At 38.8% G+C, this 20,658-nt stretch overlaps 1 protein-coding gene across 13 annotated transcripts in view; it reads left to right on the forward strand.

Annotated features, from left to right (window-relative positions):
• The window catches only part of CEP112 (centrosomal protein 112), a 468,883-nt gene that overhangs the window by 94,646 nt on the left and 353,579 nt on the right, over nucleotides 1-20,658 (forward strand). For all 13 annotated transcript variants that reach the window (XR_003416799.2, XR_008294088.1, XM_027048061.2 and 10 more), the window contains 5 exons: nucleotides 5,062-5,205; nucleotides 17,127-17,281; nucleotides 17,822-17,951; nucleotides 18,989-19,081; nucleotides 19,956-20,015. Coding sequence is in view for 11 of the 13 variants with exons in the window: in XM_027048061.2 (XP_026903862.2) it covers nucleotides 5,062-5,205; nucleotides 17,127-17,281; nucleotides 17,822-17,951; nucleotides 18,989-19,081; nucleotides 19,956-20,015 (582 nt within the window). In the remaining 2 variants the exon portion in view is untranslated. The remainder of the gene's footprint in view (nucleotides 1-5,061; nucleotides 5,206-17,126; nucleotides 17,282-17,821; nucleotides 17,952-18,988; nucleotides 19,082-19,955; nucleotides 20,016-20,658) is intronic.

Here is a 20,658-nt window from a genome sequence, read left to right on the forward strand (position 1 = left end):
GCAAGTAAGATAGGTACCAAAAATTAATAAGGCGATGATAGGTGTACCTCGTGATTTATGCAAGCATTCGTTAAAAAATTATGAAGTACCTATATGGACAGGTGGTGCAAGTTTGTGCACGTGCATGTGTGTACATGCGTGTGCACGTGCGTGGTGTATTCACATTGCGTGTGGTGTGTGCACGCATGCGTGTGTATGTGTGGGGTGTGTGTGCACACTCATGCATGTGTGCGTACTCCCTAATATCCCATTAGAGATCTCCATTGCACATGTCTCACTCCAAGTCCATTATACAACTTCCTATTTAAGATGTCTCCTTGATCGAAATCCCATCGTTCTTCCCAAACCCCATCTTCTTCCTTTGTTGCTAAAACATCTCCTCCTAGGGGTTTTCCCTAATTCCCTGTTCCCCGTGGCATTGCTGTTTGCCCAGATGCTTAGGCTCTTCTTTCTGCCTCACCTCCACATCCAATCACTTATCCAGTTCTGTTGTTTTGTTACTTGTTTTGTTATTCACCCTTGGTCCTTCCCTAGTTCCAGAGACTATCACCTCTTCCTAGATTTGCTGTAACCGGACTCTCTGCACCTCTTCAGTCCACACCCCCCACAATACACCACACCAATGGTCTTTCTAACACACTGGTCCCCGCCCCACACACACCATGTTTAAATCACACCAGTTATTTCCTGGTAGGAAATTTACAGGACTCTTCATGACTGAGACTCTGGATCTTTCAAGCTTCACCTTCTGTCACGACCCTATGCTGTTTCTTGTACTTTTGGACTAGCTTCACGGAACTTTCCCAGTTCTCTGATTCTACCGTGCTGTTTCTAATCTGTGCGCCTTTAAAAACATTGAGTTATGATTCACACACCATAAAATTTACCCTTTTAAAGTGTACAGTTCAGTGGTTTTCATTATATTCACAAGATTGTGTGACTATCATCACCATTTAATTTCTGTCACCCCAGAAAGAAACCCATTAGCAGTCACTTCCCATTTCCCCTCCCTCCAGCCCCTTGCAAACACTAATCCACTCGCTGTCTCTGGAATTCTGCCTATAGAAGCACATACTATGTGGTGGTTTGTGACTGGCTTCTCTCACTTACCGTATGTTTTTTAGTTTCACCATGTCGTGGCATGAATCAAGAGTTTAGTCAGCATCAAGGCTGAATAACCCATTGAATGGACATACCACATTTTGATTATCCATTCATCAGTTGATAAGCATTTGAATTGATTCCATTTTTTGGATATCAGGAATAATGCTGCTATGAAAATTTGTGTACAAGTTTTTGTGTGGACATGTGTTTTCATCTCTCTTGGCTATTGTCTGGGGGAAGACACTGCCTGTGTTTTCTTTCACTCATACACTCATAATACTTCTGACTCCAGATGTGTGGGTTTTCTAAACATCAAGCAATTTTCTTGGACACCAACTGGTGTCCTATAATTCAATTACATTTTGACCCTATTTGCCTAGAGTTAGTTAGTGTCAGATCCTACAACATAAGGGCTAAATCCCACAAGACTTCCCCCACTTCAGATGTCAACTAAAAGTTCCAGGTTGTTACCTGTACTTCTAACCAAATGCCTATAAATAGGAGTAACACGGGCCCCTCCTTGGCTTCTATGATTTGTGAGAATGGCTCACAGAACTTAGGGAAACATTACTTACATTTACCATTTTATGATAAAGGATATAATAGGAGATACTGATGAATAGCCAGATGAAAAGATTCACAGGGGTAGGTATGTGGGAAGGGGCCCAGAGTTTCCATGTCCTCCCCTGGCACACCATTCTCTGAGTACTTGTATATGTTCACCAACCTAGAATCTCTCCACAAACCCCAAACTTTTGGGATTTTCAGGGAAGCCTTATTACACAGGCATGAGCAATTGTAAACTTAATCTTCAGCCCCTCTCCCCTTCTCAGGGAATGGGGTGTGGGGCTGAAAGTTACAAGTTTCTAATCATGGCTTGATCTTCCAGGATGACCTCCATCCTGAAGAGCCCATCAAGAGTCATCTCACTGAAACAAAACACACTCGTTTCACCTACGAAATTCTTAAAAAAAAAAAAAATTTTTTTTTAAATGTTTTTTGTTTCTGAGAGAGAGAGAGACAGAGTGTGAGTGGGGAAGGGGCAGAGAGAGAGGGAGACGCAGAATCCAGCGCAGACTCCAGGCCCTGAACTGTCAGCAGAGAGCCTGACGTGGAGCTCAAACCCATGAACTGTGAGGTCATGACCTGAGCTAAAGTCAGACACTCAGCCGACCAAGTCACCCACCCCTCACTTAGGAAATTCTTCAAAACATTTTTTTTAATGTTCATTTATTTTTGAGAGAGAGAGAGAGAGAGAGAGAGAGAAAGCAGGGGAGAGGCAAAGAGAGAGGGAGACACAGAATCCAAAGTAGGTTCCAGGCTCTGAGCCATCAGCACAGAACCTGACTCAGGGCTCAAACCCATGAACTATGAGATCGTGACCTGAGCCGAAGTCAGATGCTTAACCGACTGAGCCACCCAGGCGCCCCTCACCTAGGAAATTCTAAGGGATTTAGGAGCTCTAGCCCAGGAACCAAGGTCAAAGACCAAATATTAGAAGAAAAGATGCTCTTAGTGCTTTTACCACTTCGGACATGACAAGGGTTTTAGCTCTATGCCAGGAACTGGGGGCGGAGACCAATATATCTATTTTCTGTTACTTCATGGGTATATACTGAGGAGTGGAATTTCTGGGTTATATGGTAATTCTGTGCTTAACATTTCAAGGAACTGCCTGCCTGTTTTCCAGAGTGGCTGCACCCATTAACCTGTGGGCTTTTACAATACTTCTCCACCTATTTATGCAGATTCCTAGTTTTTCTGGGTCCCTTCTGTCATGAGACAACTACATGGCCAAATGTCCAGGCTAAAGATCGATATGTAGGACCCTGGGAAAACCTTTGCATCCCCTATACCCACTGTCAAAACCCTGGCTAAAGAATGTGTGGATCCCCTGATGATCACAGGGCTCTGGTGGCATCTTGATGGCTTAAGAACCCCTAGCCAGGTCTGTCCTTTAGAGCATGACAAGTAGTATTTGCTGCTCACAGTTTATCCCCGAGGGGCGTGTTTTCCCTCTAAAGCCTCCCAGACCAAATTACCTAGATGCTAATTCATTGCTAGGTTTGGGAAAGCTCGCTGTGATCTGTTGTGCCTGGGACTTGGTAGATACCGATAGAATTTCTAGATGAATACTTGAGTATTAGTCATTTCCAGTCAGATAATTGGACTAGATACACCTGTTTGATCCTCAAACGTATCAGCCAAGTTGGAGCATACTTGTTTCTGCCAATGTCATGTTTCCCCTTGCAGGCTCACTGTAAATTCCCCTGATGAGATGACTCAGACTGACGTACAGATCCTCCTCTAGCTTCAACCATGTACTAGATGCTGTGGATTTTTAACACTAAGTAGGCAGATGTCCTGGGTGCCCCGGGAGACCATAAACATAAACCACTACAACAGGGCCCCCCAGGTGGCTCAGTTGGTTAAGCGTCAGACTTCGGCTCAGGTCGTGATCTCCCGGTTTGTGAGTTCAAGCCCCGCATCGGGCTCTGTGCTGCTGACAGCTCGGAGCCTGGAACCTGCTTCGGATTCTGTGTCTCCCTCTCTCTCTGACCCATCCTCTGCTCTGCTCATGCTTTGTCTCTCTCTCACTCTCTCAAAAATAAATAAACATTAAAAAAAAAGAAAGAAACCACTACAATAGGAGTAAAACCACAAAATCCTAAGTGACCCTTTTAGATCACTTACTAGAGTTACTACGCACATCGGTCGACGGCACCGAAACCGAGGTGCTGTGGGCTTTGCCACATTCACATGCCAGCTAAGTGACTGACTTTTGAATACCAGACCTAACGCCAGTTTAAAGCATATACTTTGGCAAAAAGTACAAATAACAACCTCCCAGGGATTTGGGGGACCACTCAAAAGTAGCCCACACTGCATATGTTGAATTTGTGGAGCCCCAGAGTCTTCTTTTGTGTGGCTGTTACTGAGCCATCGTCCCTTTTCCTGTTCAGCTAGAAATTAGAAAACTTCTTGGAATTGGAAAACAATTATTGCCCGCATTCTGCCTTGAATTTCCACCCTGTCTCCGGGTTTTCCCTATTAGTTCAGTATCTTAAGAATCTCTGTGCACGTGTTACGTCCTTGTGTCTCCTATTCGTGAATGGGAAATCCAATCTGTCCTTTAATCTATTCTGGACTTCTCCCGCCCCATCTATTGCGTGAGCCTGGGGTTGGATGCAAGGACAGGAGTTAGACTCAGAATCTCCCTCCCATTAAGATAAGTGAAGGAACCGCTCCCAGGCTGGGAGCCCAGGCTCGCAACTCGGTTTAGAAGCTATCCGCCGAACCTTGTTTTCTTTACCTTAGTTACATAGATATTTTGGAGCTTCATCCGTGTAAACGGTGGATACCTGGTCTTTATCAAACCTGTATACTTGAGGACACGTAGTATATAGTTCTCCTTAGGGAACTCTTTCCCTATTTGATTTATAAATGCTATCTTTACCTCTACTTTTGTATAGACTACGGAATGGGTAAAAACAGTTTCTTGTTGGGGGTGAGAGTGAAGGAGAAGGCATTGTTAACCTTACTCTTACGCAAAATTGTGTGCAAATGAACTGAAAATCCTGACGGATGATGTTCCTAATCAATAACAATATTATAAACTTTTCTGTTTTCTGATTTCAGGCAAATACTAGTGTTGTGTACCTGAGGCGTTGTGCTATCTGTGTGATTTATTTACCCTTTCTACCTGAGGTGGAGAATTCCCTTTCATATTCGTTTGTTCATTAAAATTTTCACTTCAGGAAAGTCAAGAGAAAAATTATTTCTTAGTCACACTCTATACAATATTTTTACTGTGAATATTTATTTGTGAGTTTTACATCTTTTGTTGTTAGGTCACCAAATAAATAGAGAAATAGAGGCAAACATTTTTTTTTGAGTTGCAAACTAATCTGTTCTATAATAATGGTGAAAGAGTCAATTCTTGAATTCACTGTGTAGCTCCACAATGCCGTGGCAGAAATGGAAAAGGAGAAGTTTGATCTTCAAAAGCGGCACACGGAAAATATTCAAGAGTTGCTCGAGGACACAAATGTACGTCTGAATAAAATGGAGGGTGAATACATGGCACAGACACAGTCCACGGTGAGGCTTTTTTCCCTTTTCTTGCCATTTTTAGTAACTATCCTATTAATCTCCATGACTCCACGCTTCCCCGACATGTGCCATGCATAAATAAATGTGTTACAGAATTTAAAACAACATTTTACCTTCTTACTTGATGCAAAATTATATGCAACAATGGACAGTCTGTTGAAGTTTGCTGTGGGATTTTACTCTGGATTGTTCAGTGGTGCTTTTTTTTTTTTTTTTTTTTCCAACCTCCCAGAAGCCTTGACAAATCTTTTTTTCTTGTTTTTTCACTGACTTTCAGTCTAGAGATTTCAGTCTAGACTTTCAGTCTAGAGTCTATCTTTTTCTTTCTTTCTTCCTTCCTTTCTTTCTTTCTCCCTCTCTCTCTCTCTTTCTTTCTTTCTCTCTCTTTCTTTCTCTCTCTCTCTTTCTTTCTTTCTCTCTTTCTTTCTTTCTTTCTTTCTTTCTCCCTCTCTCTCTTTCTTTCTCTCTCTTTCTTTTCTTTCTTTTCTTTCTTTCTTTCTTTCTTTCTTTCTTTCTTTCTTTCTTTCTTTCTTTCTTTCTTTCTTTCTCTTTCTGTTTTATTAGTTTGTTTCATTTCAACTTGACTGAGGGACCAGAGATGTCATGTGGTAATCCCCAAAAGTTCCCTTCCTGAAAGGATGCAGAAGAAGGTCACCATAGTTCACAGCAGAGAGACCAGTAACTTTCTCTCAGGAAAGATGAAGGATTCCCCTCAACAGCCTCCTCAGGGAGCATGTGGTTGCAGAAGATGGGTCTGAGAGAGTGAGTTCTTCGGCCTTTGAGAAGCTTAGCTGACTTCCTCAAATATGTAAGCCTGAAACAGGTAGGCTAATGGGTACGTGAACAGGGCTCCTCGCATCTGAAGCAAGTGTACCTCATCAGTCTTGTTCCTAATATGTGGTGTGACCCCACTGAATGGTAGAGCCTTTTGTCAGGCTGAACCCCGTTCTCATTTCCCACTGACGGCCCACCCGGGCCACCCTGGCCTTGACCCTGTACTTCCTTGAATTTAAAGGTGTGGTGCTTGAACATGAGTCAGTTATTCAATCATATCGTGGAGACCCCTAGACCAGCTCTAGGGCCTGTCTCACAGGGCTAAAAAAATGAGAAGCAGGATCCATAGAGACTTGGAACTTAGGCGTTAGGGTCTTGGGTTCAAATCCCAGCTTCTTACTAGCTTGAGTGCCTTGTCAATTCTTCCAGTGTTAATTTTCCTCATCTGCTGGATAGGATAACAGTAGTACAGTGTAATATATATTGTTGGAAATTTTAAATAAATTAATATACATAAGTTATGTAATAAGTACTCAATAGTTAATTTTTTAATGTTATCTTTGAAAATGTAACATGTAAGAATAATAAGAGAGACATATAAATGAGAAAATAATTAAGTCAAGAAGTTAATCAACATTTGTTTGAAGATGGCAGGTTGAAGATCATGTTGGCCTCTATCCCTGCCCACAAAAATGATAGTAAAGGGATAAAGAAAAAGGCATAAACCCAGAAGGACAAAGAGCATTTGACAGTAATACAGTTTTTGGAGTTGGGAGGTTGTAGGTGAAACTGACCTAGCCAGTTCAAGAAACCAGAATCCTCAGTCAGCACTGAAGAAATGTACAAGCAAACTGGATGGCACCATGGGTCTTCTAGATGTGCAGGGCTTGTCAGCATCAGTCCCTGCTAGAATAGGAGGGTCAGGTGGTGCTTCAATACCTTGGATTCCTAGAAAGTTTGTTTAAGCAGCTAGATGTTGACTCTGAGTGATGGACACAAGTGGATTTATTATACTATCCCTTTTACTTTTGTATATGTTTGAAATGTCCCATAATGAAACTTTTTTGATGGTAAAATTAACAACCCAAACCAACCAGATCTTTCTGTCCCTCTTCCACCCACTTCATGGAGCGTGGGGGGGTTATTAGCGGAAGACATGAGTTATTTTCTAAAGGGATTTTTTTTCTTTTTCCTTTTTTTTTGGGGGGGGGGACTTTGTATTTATTTTGAGAGTGAGTGAGCAAGAGTGAGGGAGGGGCAGAGAGAGGGTGAGAGAATCTCAAGCCTTGTTAGACCATATTAGACCAGAACAGATAAGGAACTCCTACAACTCAAAAACAACAGTTTCTGGTGCCCTTTCTGCTGAGGCTCACCCTCTCCTCCCTATTTAAAGCATAGTAAGTCCAAGAGACATATTTAGTCCCTTATAAAAACATGGCAGGCATTATACTGGGTCCTCGAGCCATAGTGATGACCAGAACGTCTTTGCTCACAGTTTTGTGGGCGTGACAGCCAATCAATGACTATAAACGTCCAGTGGTGGTCAGTGCTCTGATGAAAAAGAAGTCAATGGAAGACATGCATCTTCCCCCATAAATAGGGCTGATTTGTCTTCAAGATGGTGGGAATTGGTTGTTGGGATAAAAGAAATTTCAGATATTGTAGTGGCTTGTGACCCTCCAGTGGGTACAGTTTATAAAGAGGAGGTCTGAGGTATTAAAATTTTATGGTAGGGAACAATTAAAAGAAAAATATATAAAGAGTCTTAATTAAGGGGGCAATAATTAGAAGGAAAAAAAGGTTGAGCAACACTGGTGTGAGGGGAGAGTGTGGAGGAGGGTGCTACCATAGGTAAGGAGGTAATGGAAAGCCGTTCTGAAGGTGGGGCATTTACACAGAGACCTCAGGAAGTGTGGGACGGAGCCATGTGATAATCTGGGAACACCATTTCAGGCAGAAGGAACAGCCAGTGCAAAGATCCTAACACTGGGATGTGTTGGGCAAGTTCAGAGGACAGCAAGGGGGCAGTGCAGACCAAAAGGCAGAGCAGAAGGGGGGCGTGGTAGGAAACAAGTTAGGGGACAAATCAGAGAAAGCTGTGTAGACCATTGTGATAGATTCTTTTTTTTTTTTTAAATAGCTTTACTGAGGTATAATTTATATTTTACAAAATTATTTTGAAGTGTACAATTCAGTGAACTTTTAGTATATATGTATTGAATTTTTAATGGGTTGAGCACTTGGAAGTGATTCCATCTGACTGATACTTTAAATGTGTCTCTCTGGTCCTGTGCAGAGAAAAAAGTGTGAGGGGCCAAGAATGGGAGCAGGGAGACTGATTAGGAAGCTATTATTGTAGCCCAGGTGAGAGAGGGGCTGGCTTGGGCATAAGTATCAGCCAGCAAATGATGATGCTGTTCAGCGCAATGCGGAAGGCTGGCCAGACGTGGATCACGGTTTTTGGGGTAAAAAAAATATGAAGAATTTATTTTCTGGGGTGCCCGGTGGCTCAGTTGGTTAAAGTGTCCGACTTCAGCTCGGGTCATGATCTCACAGTTCATGGGTTTGAGCCCGGGTCAGGTTCTGTGCCCACAGCTCAGAGCCTGGAACCTGCTTCAGATTCTGCGTCTCCCTCTGTCTCTGCCCCTCCCCTGCTCATGCTCTGTTTTTCTCTGTCTCAAAAATAAATAAACATTTTTTTAAAAAAGAATTTATTTTCTGGATAATCAGCATGATGATGTATTTAAAGTCATGAACAACAATCAAATTTGTACCTGAAGATACATTTTTGTCATCTCAAAATCCTAAATTTTCGCAAACGTGAGTTAAACATATTAAGCAATTCTAAAGTTGAAAGCTGTGAAACATACTGATTGCCTACAATGTTGACTGCGTAGTTATATTTCGTTAATTAATATAAAAGCAGTATCTTTCACAGTGGAATTTTTAATCTTCATGCACTTGGGATGTAAAGGAAAATGATGCTTTCGAGCCAGGTGGTCATGGTCAGTGAAACTTCATTCTATTTTTAATGAAAATTGAAGTTAAAAATTAGCATTCAGCCCTTGTCAGTAGGTAACAGTAAATATAGAGTAAAATGGACAGAGTCTGTCAGCAGGGTTGGATTTAAGAATCATCAAAACTAGACAAATCTTGCTAAGCAGCTCCTGATTTAATAATTAAATAAGCTAGAGTTCAAGGCATGGCTAAAGATGAAAGACAGGACTGTCACTGAGAATTAGTTCCTCTGTTTTGTTGTTCTTTCGGGCTTTTTTCTTTTTTTTTTCTTTCCTTCCTTCCTTCCTTCCTTCCTTCCTTCCTTCCTTCCTTCCTTCCTTCCTTCCTTTCTTTCATTTGTTTCCATGCCATTTTTTGTAAGCAGACACTTGTATGGATTATTAGACTTATGTTCTTTGGTTTTGGCGGGGATTTTCTTGTGTGAGATTCATAATTAAAACATGTAAACACTGAATTTTTAAGACAATACATTACAACTTATAAATCTGAAAACCATGGCAAAATGCTTAGATGCTTGGGGAAGTGACAGTGGTAAAATATAAGGCTCGATTCATATCAGCACTGAGACACACACGAGAAGTCTGTGGATGGCTTTATTGAGATTTTAGGCTCTCTTAGGGGAGTTCTTTACCTTTTTCTGTATCACGGATCTTGCTGGCAACCTTGTGAAGTCTGCGTAGTCCTTCTCAGAATAAGATTTTTACGTTTAATAAAACAGGTCACAGAGAGAGGCAATTTTTTGAGTTACAGTTATTATCATAATAGTAATAATAAAGTCATGATAAAGTAATATATGTATGTTTCCAAACTAATGGAATACATATCAAGATTTAGCAGTGGGCCTAATAACTGTGGTAACTGGTGAGTAATAATGAGGATAAACAGTATTTAGTGATTATCCAAAACTATGATGGACTATACAACTATCTGTGATTTCTGTTAGCCGTAGGTATTGCTAAATACTGCCCTGGTTTGTTGACTATATTCAGTTGAAGGGTAATGCGGAAGGTCAGGGTAGTGAAAATTAAGATGAGATTTTCTTTTCCATTCTGGTTTCCTGACACTGTGAATTGTGCTCATCGACCTGGATCAAGGTTAAGAGACCCAACCGTAAAGGGTATCAAAGGGCCTCAGACACCTGAGATATTCTGTTGGCCATGATTACCTGTTGTTAGTAGGGACATGTGGTGATTCATGGGGCAACCTGTGTCCTCTCTGAGATCACTGGAATTTGTCATTTTGTAGTCACCGCCACCATTTCTTCTTCCAGCCTCATAAAGAGACCCCCAGATAGCACCAGTTCATCATTTTGAATTAAATAACCATTAAAAAAAAAGGAAGACTTTATTTTTTAGAATAGTATTAGATTTACAGAAGATTTGACAAGGTCGTCCACAGTTTCCATATGCCCCACACCCAATTTCCTTTACTAACATCTTCCATGATTTTGGCCTGCTTGTTACAAATGAATCAGTACCGATCCACCATAATTAACGAGAGACCATAGATTATTCAGTTTTCCTTAATTTTTATGTAATGTTGTTTCTTATCCAGGATATCACATTACATTTAGTTGTTACTTCTCCCTAGTTTCCTCTTGGCTGTGACAGTTTCTCAGACTTAACTTGCTTCTCATGATCTCAACAGTTTTGAGGAATGGGGGGCAGGCATGTTGTAGGATGCTCCTCTATTGGATTTTGTCTCATGTTTTTCTCACGATTAGACTGGGGTTATGGGTTGAGGCCGTAGGATCCCACAGGTACACTTAATTCTCATCGCATCATGTCAGTGGCACATGGTATTAATGACCTACCACTTTTGATATTAATTTTGATCACCTGGCTGAGGGAGTGTTTGTTAGGGTTTTCACCATAAAGTTACTTCCCACCTTTCCGTACTGTCCTCTTTGGAAGAAAGTTACTTATGCTTCACAAGTAGGGAGTTATGTTCTCATTACTTGAGGGTGTCATATCTATATAAATTGTTTGAAGCTTTTCTGCATGAGGGATTTGTCTCTTCTCTCTTATTTATACATTTATTGAATCATTTATTTGTGTCAGTATGGACTTGTGGATATTATTTATTTTATACTCTGGGTTATAGTCCAGTATTCCTATATTTTATTTTGTTGCTGATATTATTCCAGCTTTGGCCATTGAGAGATCTTTCAGTGGGCTCCTGTGCCCCTTTGACATACCCCCATTAATGTGGATTCCATGGAGAAGGTATTAGAAACCATGATCTGTGTGCTGGGTGTGCTCATTACTGCTGGGGTGTCATTTCTTTTATACCCTTTTATCTGACAGAGGAAGGGAGTATATGTGCATGTGCTGATCTGTGAATATATGCATTTCTATAAACATTTCTATATGTAGTCAACCATATCTTTATTAAACTAAGCATAATTTCTTACTGATGTCTGTAACTCTAATCCATTACCACATGGATTATCCTAGCCTCTTCCCCTTGTGTACCTGTAAATTCTCAATCCAGCAGTGGAAGCATGGCTTCCACCATCCTCCTTGTTGTTAATTGTTCAATTCCAGTGTGCATGTATACCTCTCTCAGAGTGTACCCCTATGGGAACCAACTTTGGGTACAGTGCTTATGAGCAGTTACTTTTTGCTTTTGGTCTTACAGACTCCACTCATTTCAAAATTGCTTAGACCATCACCTTTCCCCCCATCCCTTTGATGAGGTTTTTTCATATATTTGTAATGTAACTAGATTCTCTTGTCACAGTCTGCATTTCTTCCTGAGATTTCCCCAAATTCCCAAATGATTTTTTATAAGGTTCATTCTTCGTACTTTAAAATTCCATGTGCTTTGACAAATGTATCTTCTCATGAATGCATCATTGTAGTATCGTACATAATATTTTCACTGTTCTAAAAATCACCTGTGCTTCACTCTGTTTGTCCCTACTCCTCTCCCTAAAATCCCTGGCAACCCCTGATCTTTCTTACTGTTTGTATAGTTTGTCATTTTCAAAATGTCATGTAATTGGAATCAGACAGTATGTATCCTTTTCAGACCGATTTCTTTCATTAAGCTGTTGTACCTTTGGGGCACCTGGGTGGCTCAGTCGGTTAAACCTCTGACTTCAGCTCAGGTCATCTCACGGTTTTTGAGTTCGAGCCGCATGTCGGGCTCTATGCTGACAGCTCAGAGCCTGGAGCCTGCTTCAGATTCTGTGTCTCTCTCGTTCTCTACCCCTCCCCCACTCATTCATTTTCTCTCTCTCTCTCTCAAAAATAAGTAAACATTAAAATAAAAAGCAATTGTACCTTTAAGGGTTATTCATGTGTTTTTGAGGCTTAAAAGCTCATTTTTCTTTATTGCTGAATAACATTGAATTATGTGGATGTACCATAGCTTGTTTATCCACTTGTCTACTGAAAGATATCTTGGTTATGTCCAGTTTTTGGCAATGATGAATAGAGCTGTTATAAACATTCACTTCATAGGGTTTTGCAGGGACATAGTTTTCAAATCAATTGTGACTCAGTCAATTGCAACTTTGCCACAGGAAGTATAAGCAGAATAAATCAGTGCATATATGTACCACAAAATATTTATGAAAGTGTTCATGGCAATATTATTTTTCATAGCCAGACACTGAAAACGACCCATCAGTAAAATGGATAAATTATTTTAGGTATATTCACACAAAGGAAAACTATATATAACAACGAAAAAGTTTTAGTTACTGTTGTGCCCCATGACATGGAAGAATCTCTCAGACATACAATATGCATGACGAAGCCTGACCCAAAAGAGTAACCTATGATTCCATCCATAGGATGTTTAACAACAGCCAAAATTAATTTTTTTCTGATGGAAGTCAGAGTAGTGGTTGCCTTTCTGGAGAGGATGAGCCATAAGGCTTCAGAGTGGCTGGTAATGTTTACGTTTGCAGTGGCTCATGGGTGTTTTCAGTTTGTAAAGTTGTTAAAATGTATGCTTAGGATTTGTACATCTTCTTGTCATATTTCACTACGATTATGAAATAGGGTAAAATATGTCACTCTTTTTGCCACAGGAGTCGAACTTTAGCTTCTAAATAGTTGCTGAGTTGCCAACCCTTTCTAATTTTTAGCTCCTATAGGATTTCAAATGTCTGTGGGTAAAGGTCCAACATCTGTATTTCTAGCCCTTATTCTCATCCTGTCAGTTGCATTACTGACCCTAACGCATAATTTGTTGAAAATCACGTCTTTATTTCCTACCAAAGTAATATTCTTTGCGAAACTTTCTTTTAATTCCTAATGTGCTATACTTCTCCTGGCATATTAGATTTTGAACCTGAAAGATTTATGATTCTTGCCACATGTTACCTCCTTTACTTGATATTTCGCTTAATCATACCGTTTAGTTCTCTGAAAAATTTCTTGGATCTGCTCTCTTCCCTTCTGTTTCCACAGCTACCGCTTGAGTTCAGGCCATTGTTGCCTCATTCCAGGACCCTTCTGGTAACCTGGTAGTCCCTGTCCCTGTCTCCTCTTGTTCTGTATCTCACAAATGCAGTTTGTCCCATTTACCCATGATCAAGAACTTTAATTACTAATCTAATGCCTATTATAAGTTCTTCGTATAAGCCATGCCCGTTCAGGAACTCCAGCCTTGTCTTCCGAATGCCACATTTGAGTTCACGATGTGGGAGGATATTCTCTGCATACATGGTAATCTGTTTGTCATTATGTATACAGTTATTTGTTCCTTCCTTCATCCTGTTGTTCCCTACCCCGAATTTCCCTCCATGCTGCCTGTCACAGCCTGCAAAGTATGATCTGACATCAGCATCTCTTTTCCTGAATAACTTTTTACCCCATTTTGAGGCTTCTGTTATTTTGTATCCCTTTAGTTCTTTGTATTCAGTTTAAAAAAGATTACGTCGGGGCGCCTGGGTGGCTCAGTTGGTTAAGCATCCGACTTCAGCTCAGGTCATGATCTCACGGTCCGCGAGTTCGAGCCCCACGTCGGGCTCTGTGCTGACGGCTTGGAGCCTGGAGCCCGTTTCAGATTCTGTGTCTCCCTCTCTCTCTGCCCCTCCCCTGTTCATGCTCTGTCTCTCTCTGTCTCAAAAATAAATAAACGTTAAAAAAAAATTAAAAAAAAAAGTTTATGTCGTGTAAATATTATTGTCTTAAGCTATTTCATATACGCCTGTATGCTTTCTCATAAATTTATTTTATTTACTCTGTGTCTGTTTTGTGTAAGACACCATGAGTGTTAGGAAAATGCTTTAAAAATAGATGATGAAAATAAAATAATAAATTAAAAATAATAAAATGAATAACTGTTCTTACTGTGCAGGGGTATGTATGGGTGCATCTATTGGCATTTATTATTCTACAGGCACTGTAAGACTTCTTATGCTATTGTTCTTTTCCTGAATTGACCTTGGTCCTAATTTGCTTCCTGTGAATATGGGTGTATGTGATTTTTCACAGAGCCCTGACTTTCCTGCTTATTCTTCATGCCAGATTGGGCTCAGAGATGCTATCGTCACAACCTGTGCATATGCTATTGTTGAACCAAGCAACAGATTATCCACTTACTTTGGATAACTATGTTCTGATGATATTTTCTAAGATCTCCAGCCATGGGTCATCCTTTCTTGGAGTATTCTTGCATTTATATTTGATCATCATTTAATTTAGCAGACCTTCCTTATATATTTTGAGTCATGTAACAAATTCATCATAGATTTTTAAATTTCAGTATCTGGGCCATCTGCATGTTGATTTCTGGTTTTTATCCTCTTGATTCTAACTTTTGACATGCCTTATATTTTCTTCTTTTAAGTTTTTTAATGTCTATTTATTTTTGAGAGAGAGCGAGACACAGAGCATGAGTTGGGGAGGGGCAGAGAGAGAGAGGGAGACACAGAATCTGAAGCAGGCTCCAGGCTCTGAGCTGTCAGCACAGAGCCTGACCTGGGGCTAGAACTCACGAGCTGTGAGATCATGACCTGAGCTGAAGCCGGACACTTAACCTACTGAGCTACCCAGGCACTGCCATGCCTTGTGTTTTCTGATTGAATGCTAGACATTGTGTATGAATGATAATAAATGATCTGGATGATGTTATCTTCTTCCAGAGAGGGACCACCCTAACCTCCAAGAAGGATCTTGTGTGGAGACAACTTTCCTTGATCCATTCAGTGACCAAAATGGCTCAAGGCAGGGTTGCAGTCCTTGGTCTACCTCTTGATTCACCCCAACTCCTAGTGTGGCCTTCTACACAGTTTCAAGTGAAAGTCTCTGACGTTACCAGGGGCCTTCCTCCTTGAATAATCTATAGTTTTTTCACTCCTCAGTGATACTGCTGAAAAGTCTAGTCTGCTTTTCAGAATCTTTTCCCTTGGTCTCATGGGCATCTGTCCTGTAAATGTTAGAAATTTGGCAAATTCCTCGAGGAGAAAACTTCCTGTGTGGAGTCCCTTCTTCTGTGAACCTTTTCTCTCAGGGATCTTGATTCTTCAAGTCCTGGCTGCCTAGGCCTGCTCTAATTGCCATGCCTCAACCTCAGGAATGCTGCAGCTTACAGAATGTTGACTGGTCTCTCTATGGTTTCTGTCTCTGGCCCCCTTAAATCCCAGCTGCCTTGGAAGTTCTCGAATGCCTTCAAATTGCTTTTTTCTTGGTGTCTTTTGGTTTTTTCACTTGTTCTCAGTGCAAGTGTGATCTGTTATTGCAACCTACTCCTTCATAGCCAGAGAGAGAAGTTTTTCTCTCTTAGGGTTTACTAAGACAGGGTTTCATTTCCGTTTCTAGTATATCTTGTCTCTTTTTGGTAATTTCCAAGAGAAGAAGGAATAAAAATCATTTTTATGCTACCATTTAAAACTGGAAGGCCAAGGATGTATTCTTTTCTTTGTTTCTTCCAGTCAATCGATATTTAGGAAACAAGGAAATTAGAATATACATTGGAAAATGATCTTCTGAAAGGAATTCCCAAAGCAGAGGGATCATTAATAAAGAGGCAGAATGAATAGGATCCATGGAGAAGAAATCTGAGCATCTGATATGTGTCAGGCTCTGAGCTAGGAATTGTATGTATTTTCTATATACCATATCTTCATACCATGTTTTTACGTTAGTTGTAGTTGTTTTCATTTCTCAAATTTAGAACCTATTGTTTCCAAAATTTAAATTATATATCTAAATTTGTATTATAATGAAGAAAGGATGGAACGAATAAACAGTGTTGGGGTTGTACTATTATTTAATGTTTCAACTTTATTTTGAATGTTTATCTCAGGATGAGTATAAAAGAACTAATTGGAATATCATCCTAACCTTTTCTAATTGCTCACACTTACTGGAAGGTTAATTGTTAAAATGAAAATCAATTGTCCCTTCAGCTAATGCCTGCCTACCCTAATTTTAGATAAAGTCCCTAGTCATAAATACCTTGATCTAGTTTTATAAAGGTGAGAAATTCAAAATGACTTAGGCATCAAGTAGTAGGAAAATGATTTAATTATGTGATGATTTTGAAGATTCCTGGAAAAGCAGTGCTTTTGGCAAAATGGTAAGTAAATAAAAATCTGAAACAAATGAAATATTTTTTCACTAATACTGCAACTGTGTAATAAAATACTTTTATACACTGATTGATGACATGTGTATCACTTACTTTAAAATTTTAAAAATTAAAATTTAAAGTTTCTTTTTAAAAATATTATTACGTTGCCTTTATAATTTTAATAAGTTTCTAAAACTTCAAATGAAGAGTAAAGAATGTTGCCAAGTACTTACCTAACAAGTTATTGAGTTACATGAAGGATAAGGATTTTGTAAGGATAAGGACTTCATCTCTCGTATTTACTGGTTTGTCCATAGATCCTGGAATCATACCACATTCAGTAAATATTCATTGAACAAATGAATAGCTAAAAGCATATAAACATGATGATCTTACTCCTATGGGAGAAAACATTGTTTTTCTTTTTAAAGATTTTGTTAATTTAGAGGTTGGTTTAATTTTTATTAGTAAGAATATTGTGTTGTTATCTGTAATGGGGTGTATATTTTCTTCAGGCTACTTAATGATACAGAAGTGTTATAAAGTCAGTCAGGGGCTTTCTTAACAATGACTTATTATTTCAGAACCAGATGGTCAAAGAACTGGAGTCCCGTGTCCAGCAGCTGACTGGAGAAGCAGAGAACAGTAATTTGCAGAGACAGAAATTAATTCAAGAAAGATTGGAACTTGAGAGAATTTACCAGATAGCATGTAATGAATTACAAGAAGTAAAGGCAAGGTATCGTCTGAAGTCAGATATCTATCAAGTGTGGCTGTAAAATACTGATATTGACTCTAAAAATTATTTGCCAGAGTTAATTACACATTTAACCTCGGGAGGTTTCCAGCACAGAGACTGCCATTTATTAATTTTAAAAGTCCCACTTAATATAAGAAGTATAACATTTAAGAAGTTGGTAAAAATGTAAGTAGGATACTTGTTTGATGTATTGAAAGATAATGGGAGCACTGGGGTGGCTCAGTTGGTTGTGTCCAACTCTTGGTTTCAGCTCAGGTCATGATCTCACAGTTTGTGAGTTCAAACCCTGCATCGGGCTCTGTGCTGACAGTGCGGAGCCTGCTTGGGATTCTCTCTCTCCCTCTCTCTCTGCCTCTCCCCTGCTTGCTTGCTCTCTCTCTCTTTCAAAATAAATAAGTAAACTTCAAAAAGTGTTTAAAAAAAAGATAATGCATTTGAGTTTGGTTCACTAAAAATTTTCATTTTAGAGGTTGATTCTAAACGTATTGGAAGTATATTTTACTCTCTTATTGCTTTTAGGCGCAACTCACTACATAAAGAGAAAGATCACCTTGTGAATGATTATGAACAAAACATGAAACTATTACAAACCAAATATGATGCTGATATAAACCTTCTGAAAAAGGAACATGCTCTTTCAGCTTCTAAGGTATTAGATGCTGTAGATACAGTTGTACAAAGTAGTTACTTACTTTACTCAGCTTAGAGGTGTAGATTAGCCACGTGGGAAGCTAACTATTTGTCATTTGAAATTAGTCTCTTTTTTGCTTTATTCTTGGAATAACTGAAACTTGTAAGGATTTTTATTGGTATTTAAAATATGGAAAATGCTGGGGTACCTGTGTGGCTCAGTTGGTTAAGCATCCAGCTTTGGCTCGGGTCATGATCTCGGGGTTTGTGAGTTCGAGCCCCGCGTCGGGCTCTGTGCTGACAGCTCAGAGCTTGGAGCCTGCTTCGGATTCTGTGTCTCAGTCTCTCTGCCCCTCCCTTGCTCGCACTCTGTCCCCCCTACTCTGTGAAAAATAAATAAGCATTAAAAAAAATTATAAAATGCTGAAAATGCTAAATGTCTAATACAGAGCATGATATAAATATTTAATAAACTAAATTTTGCTATGAGTTAACCCTTTCTAATACCAAAGTTTTTAAAGGAGAGAACATATAAAAATACAAGAAGAAATGCTCAGTTGTGTTAATAATATGTTTTTAGAGAACGATGTACATTATTATTATTATTATTATTATTATTATTTGGAAATCTGGGTCATGCTTTAGTTTTCCTGTCATCACATACATCTGCAAGAACCCTTACTAGCAGCCACACACTTTTGTGTCTGATACTGAAGAGAATTCTATAGCTACAATTCTAAGGCAATCAGTTACTTGCTATGTTATGAATTAAGTATTCCAGTGGGTTTCATTTTAAAATTAAAATTTAGAATGTCTTCTGTCAGCCTGTTATCTTTATCAGTATTGTATTTTCATAACTTTAAATACTGTGCAGAATTTAGTTTATATTTTTACTTTAAAAGATTTTTAAGCTTTTTTGAAAACATATTTTTCATTCAGATTTATAGATTATTTTAATTCTGATTAAACCTTTAATCGGAGGGGAAAAAAGATACATTTATTCAACCAGAAGTTCTAGGATGGTACTGGTTTTCATTATTCTTAAAATTCTTTTAGGCATCTGGTATGATTAAAGAACTAGAACAGAACATCTGTCAATTAAAACAGCAGCTCCAGGAATCAGAACTTCAAAGAAAGCAACAGCTAAGGGTGAGTCCTTATTTTTATACAGAGCAGTGGCTAAATCTCACCTTTCCTTGTCTTGATTATATGTATAAGTAAGAGTTGATTTAAAAGAATCCCTCAGACATGGAACTAGCCATTTTTTCTTTTGTTACGTTGTAACATTTTCCATCTTATTTATTTTAACAAAAGAAGATGCTAGTGGGATATAGAGAATAAAGAACAATAATTTCAATTGGAATAATCTTTTTTGATTCATTCAAAAAATAAGCCTTATTTAAATACATTATTATTTTAGAATAATCTCCTCCCTTTAAATTCCTCTCAACCAGTCTTCATAATTTCTCTTTCTTCTTCACATCTTCTAGATCCTTCCTTTGCCCTCATGGTCAAGAAATGCCAGACTGGCATCTGATATAATTTCAAGTGTATTATTTCTATATTGAGTCAGTTGGTTGTTTTTAAGTAATCTCCTAATAATAAGGGCCAGAAAGTTTCTCTTCCACTCTAAAGTAGGTCCTTGTGAGAGTAGTTAACATCTTCAGATAACTAAGGTTTTCTGTTCTGCCCTAACATAAAGCTATTCATATTTCTATTTGTAGTTTACATCATTGGACAGGTAGGGCTCTTGTCATAATATGCAAAACTTCAATAAGGTTTGTCATCAGGTAGTTTGGTTTGTTTGTTTGTCTCTTTATTTATTTATTTCTAATATAATTTATTGTCAAGTTGGCTAACATACAATGTGTACAGTGTGCTCTTGGTTTTGGGGATAGAATCCCCTGATTCATCATTTACATACAACACTCAGTGCTCATCCCAGAATTTATTTAGATTACTAATTTTATTGACTCCAGTAGCAATTTTAACTATAATAAAAATAAATATTTATTATTCACAGGATCAAGAAAATAAGTTTCAAATGGAGAAAAGTCATTTAAAACACACCTATGAGAAAAAGGTAATGTGTTTTGTGGGGCACTGTAAGGCAGCGAGCATGAGGGCTGGTTTTTACAAAGCCATGCATTCTAGACTTTAAAGAATCATTTATTTCTCAAGTTTATTTCAGCTAGCCAGTGATCAAATTTTGCTTCTTCATTTTTCATGTTTATAAACAGCTTCTTTAATTCGATTAATTGTATCAATGTAAAAACACCCCTTGTATATTATATTTAATGAGTGAAGAGTATTGTGGTATTAACTTCTCATAACACTTTGAAATTATACTTTTTTCTACCAGTTTAAAAATATGATACAAGTGATAGGAGCTGTTTGTGTTCTGTTGTATCATATGTGCGGTAATGCTAAATATTTAACCAAGGAATATAAAACAATGAAAGAATTGTCTACTAGTTAAAAATGTCGTGAATAATTGTTTCATGTTATTTAGAACAGTGAATAATTCTGCATATGCTGGCATCCGTGTTATCAGTAATAACTGGGGGTTTATTGATATACTATTAACACCTTTGGCAATAAAATGCAAGGTTCTATAGGTTTGTGACTTATTTTTTAATGTTTGTTTATTTATTGAGAGAGTGTGTGCATGTGTGCGCACAAGGGAGGGGCAGAGAGAGAGGGAGGGGGAGAATCTCAAGCAGGCT

The sequence above is a fragment of the Acinonyx jubatus genome, chromosome E1 (assembly GCF_027475565.1).
Source record: "Acinonyx jubatus isolate Ajub_Pintada_27869175 chromosome E1, VMU_Ajub_asm_v1.0, whole genome shotgun sequence".
NCBI lineage: Eukaryota > Metazoa > Chordata > Mammalia > Carnivora > Felidae > Acinonyx > Acinonyx jubatus.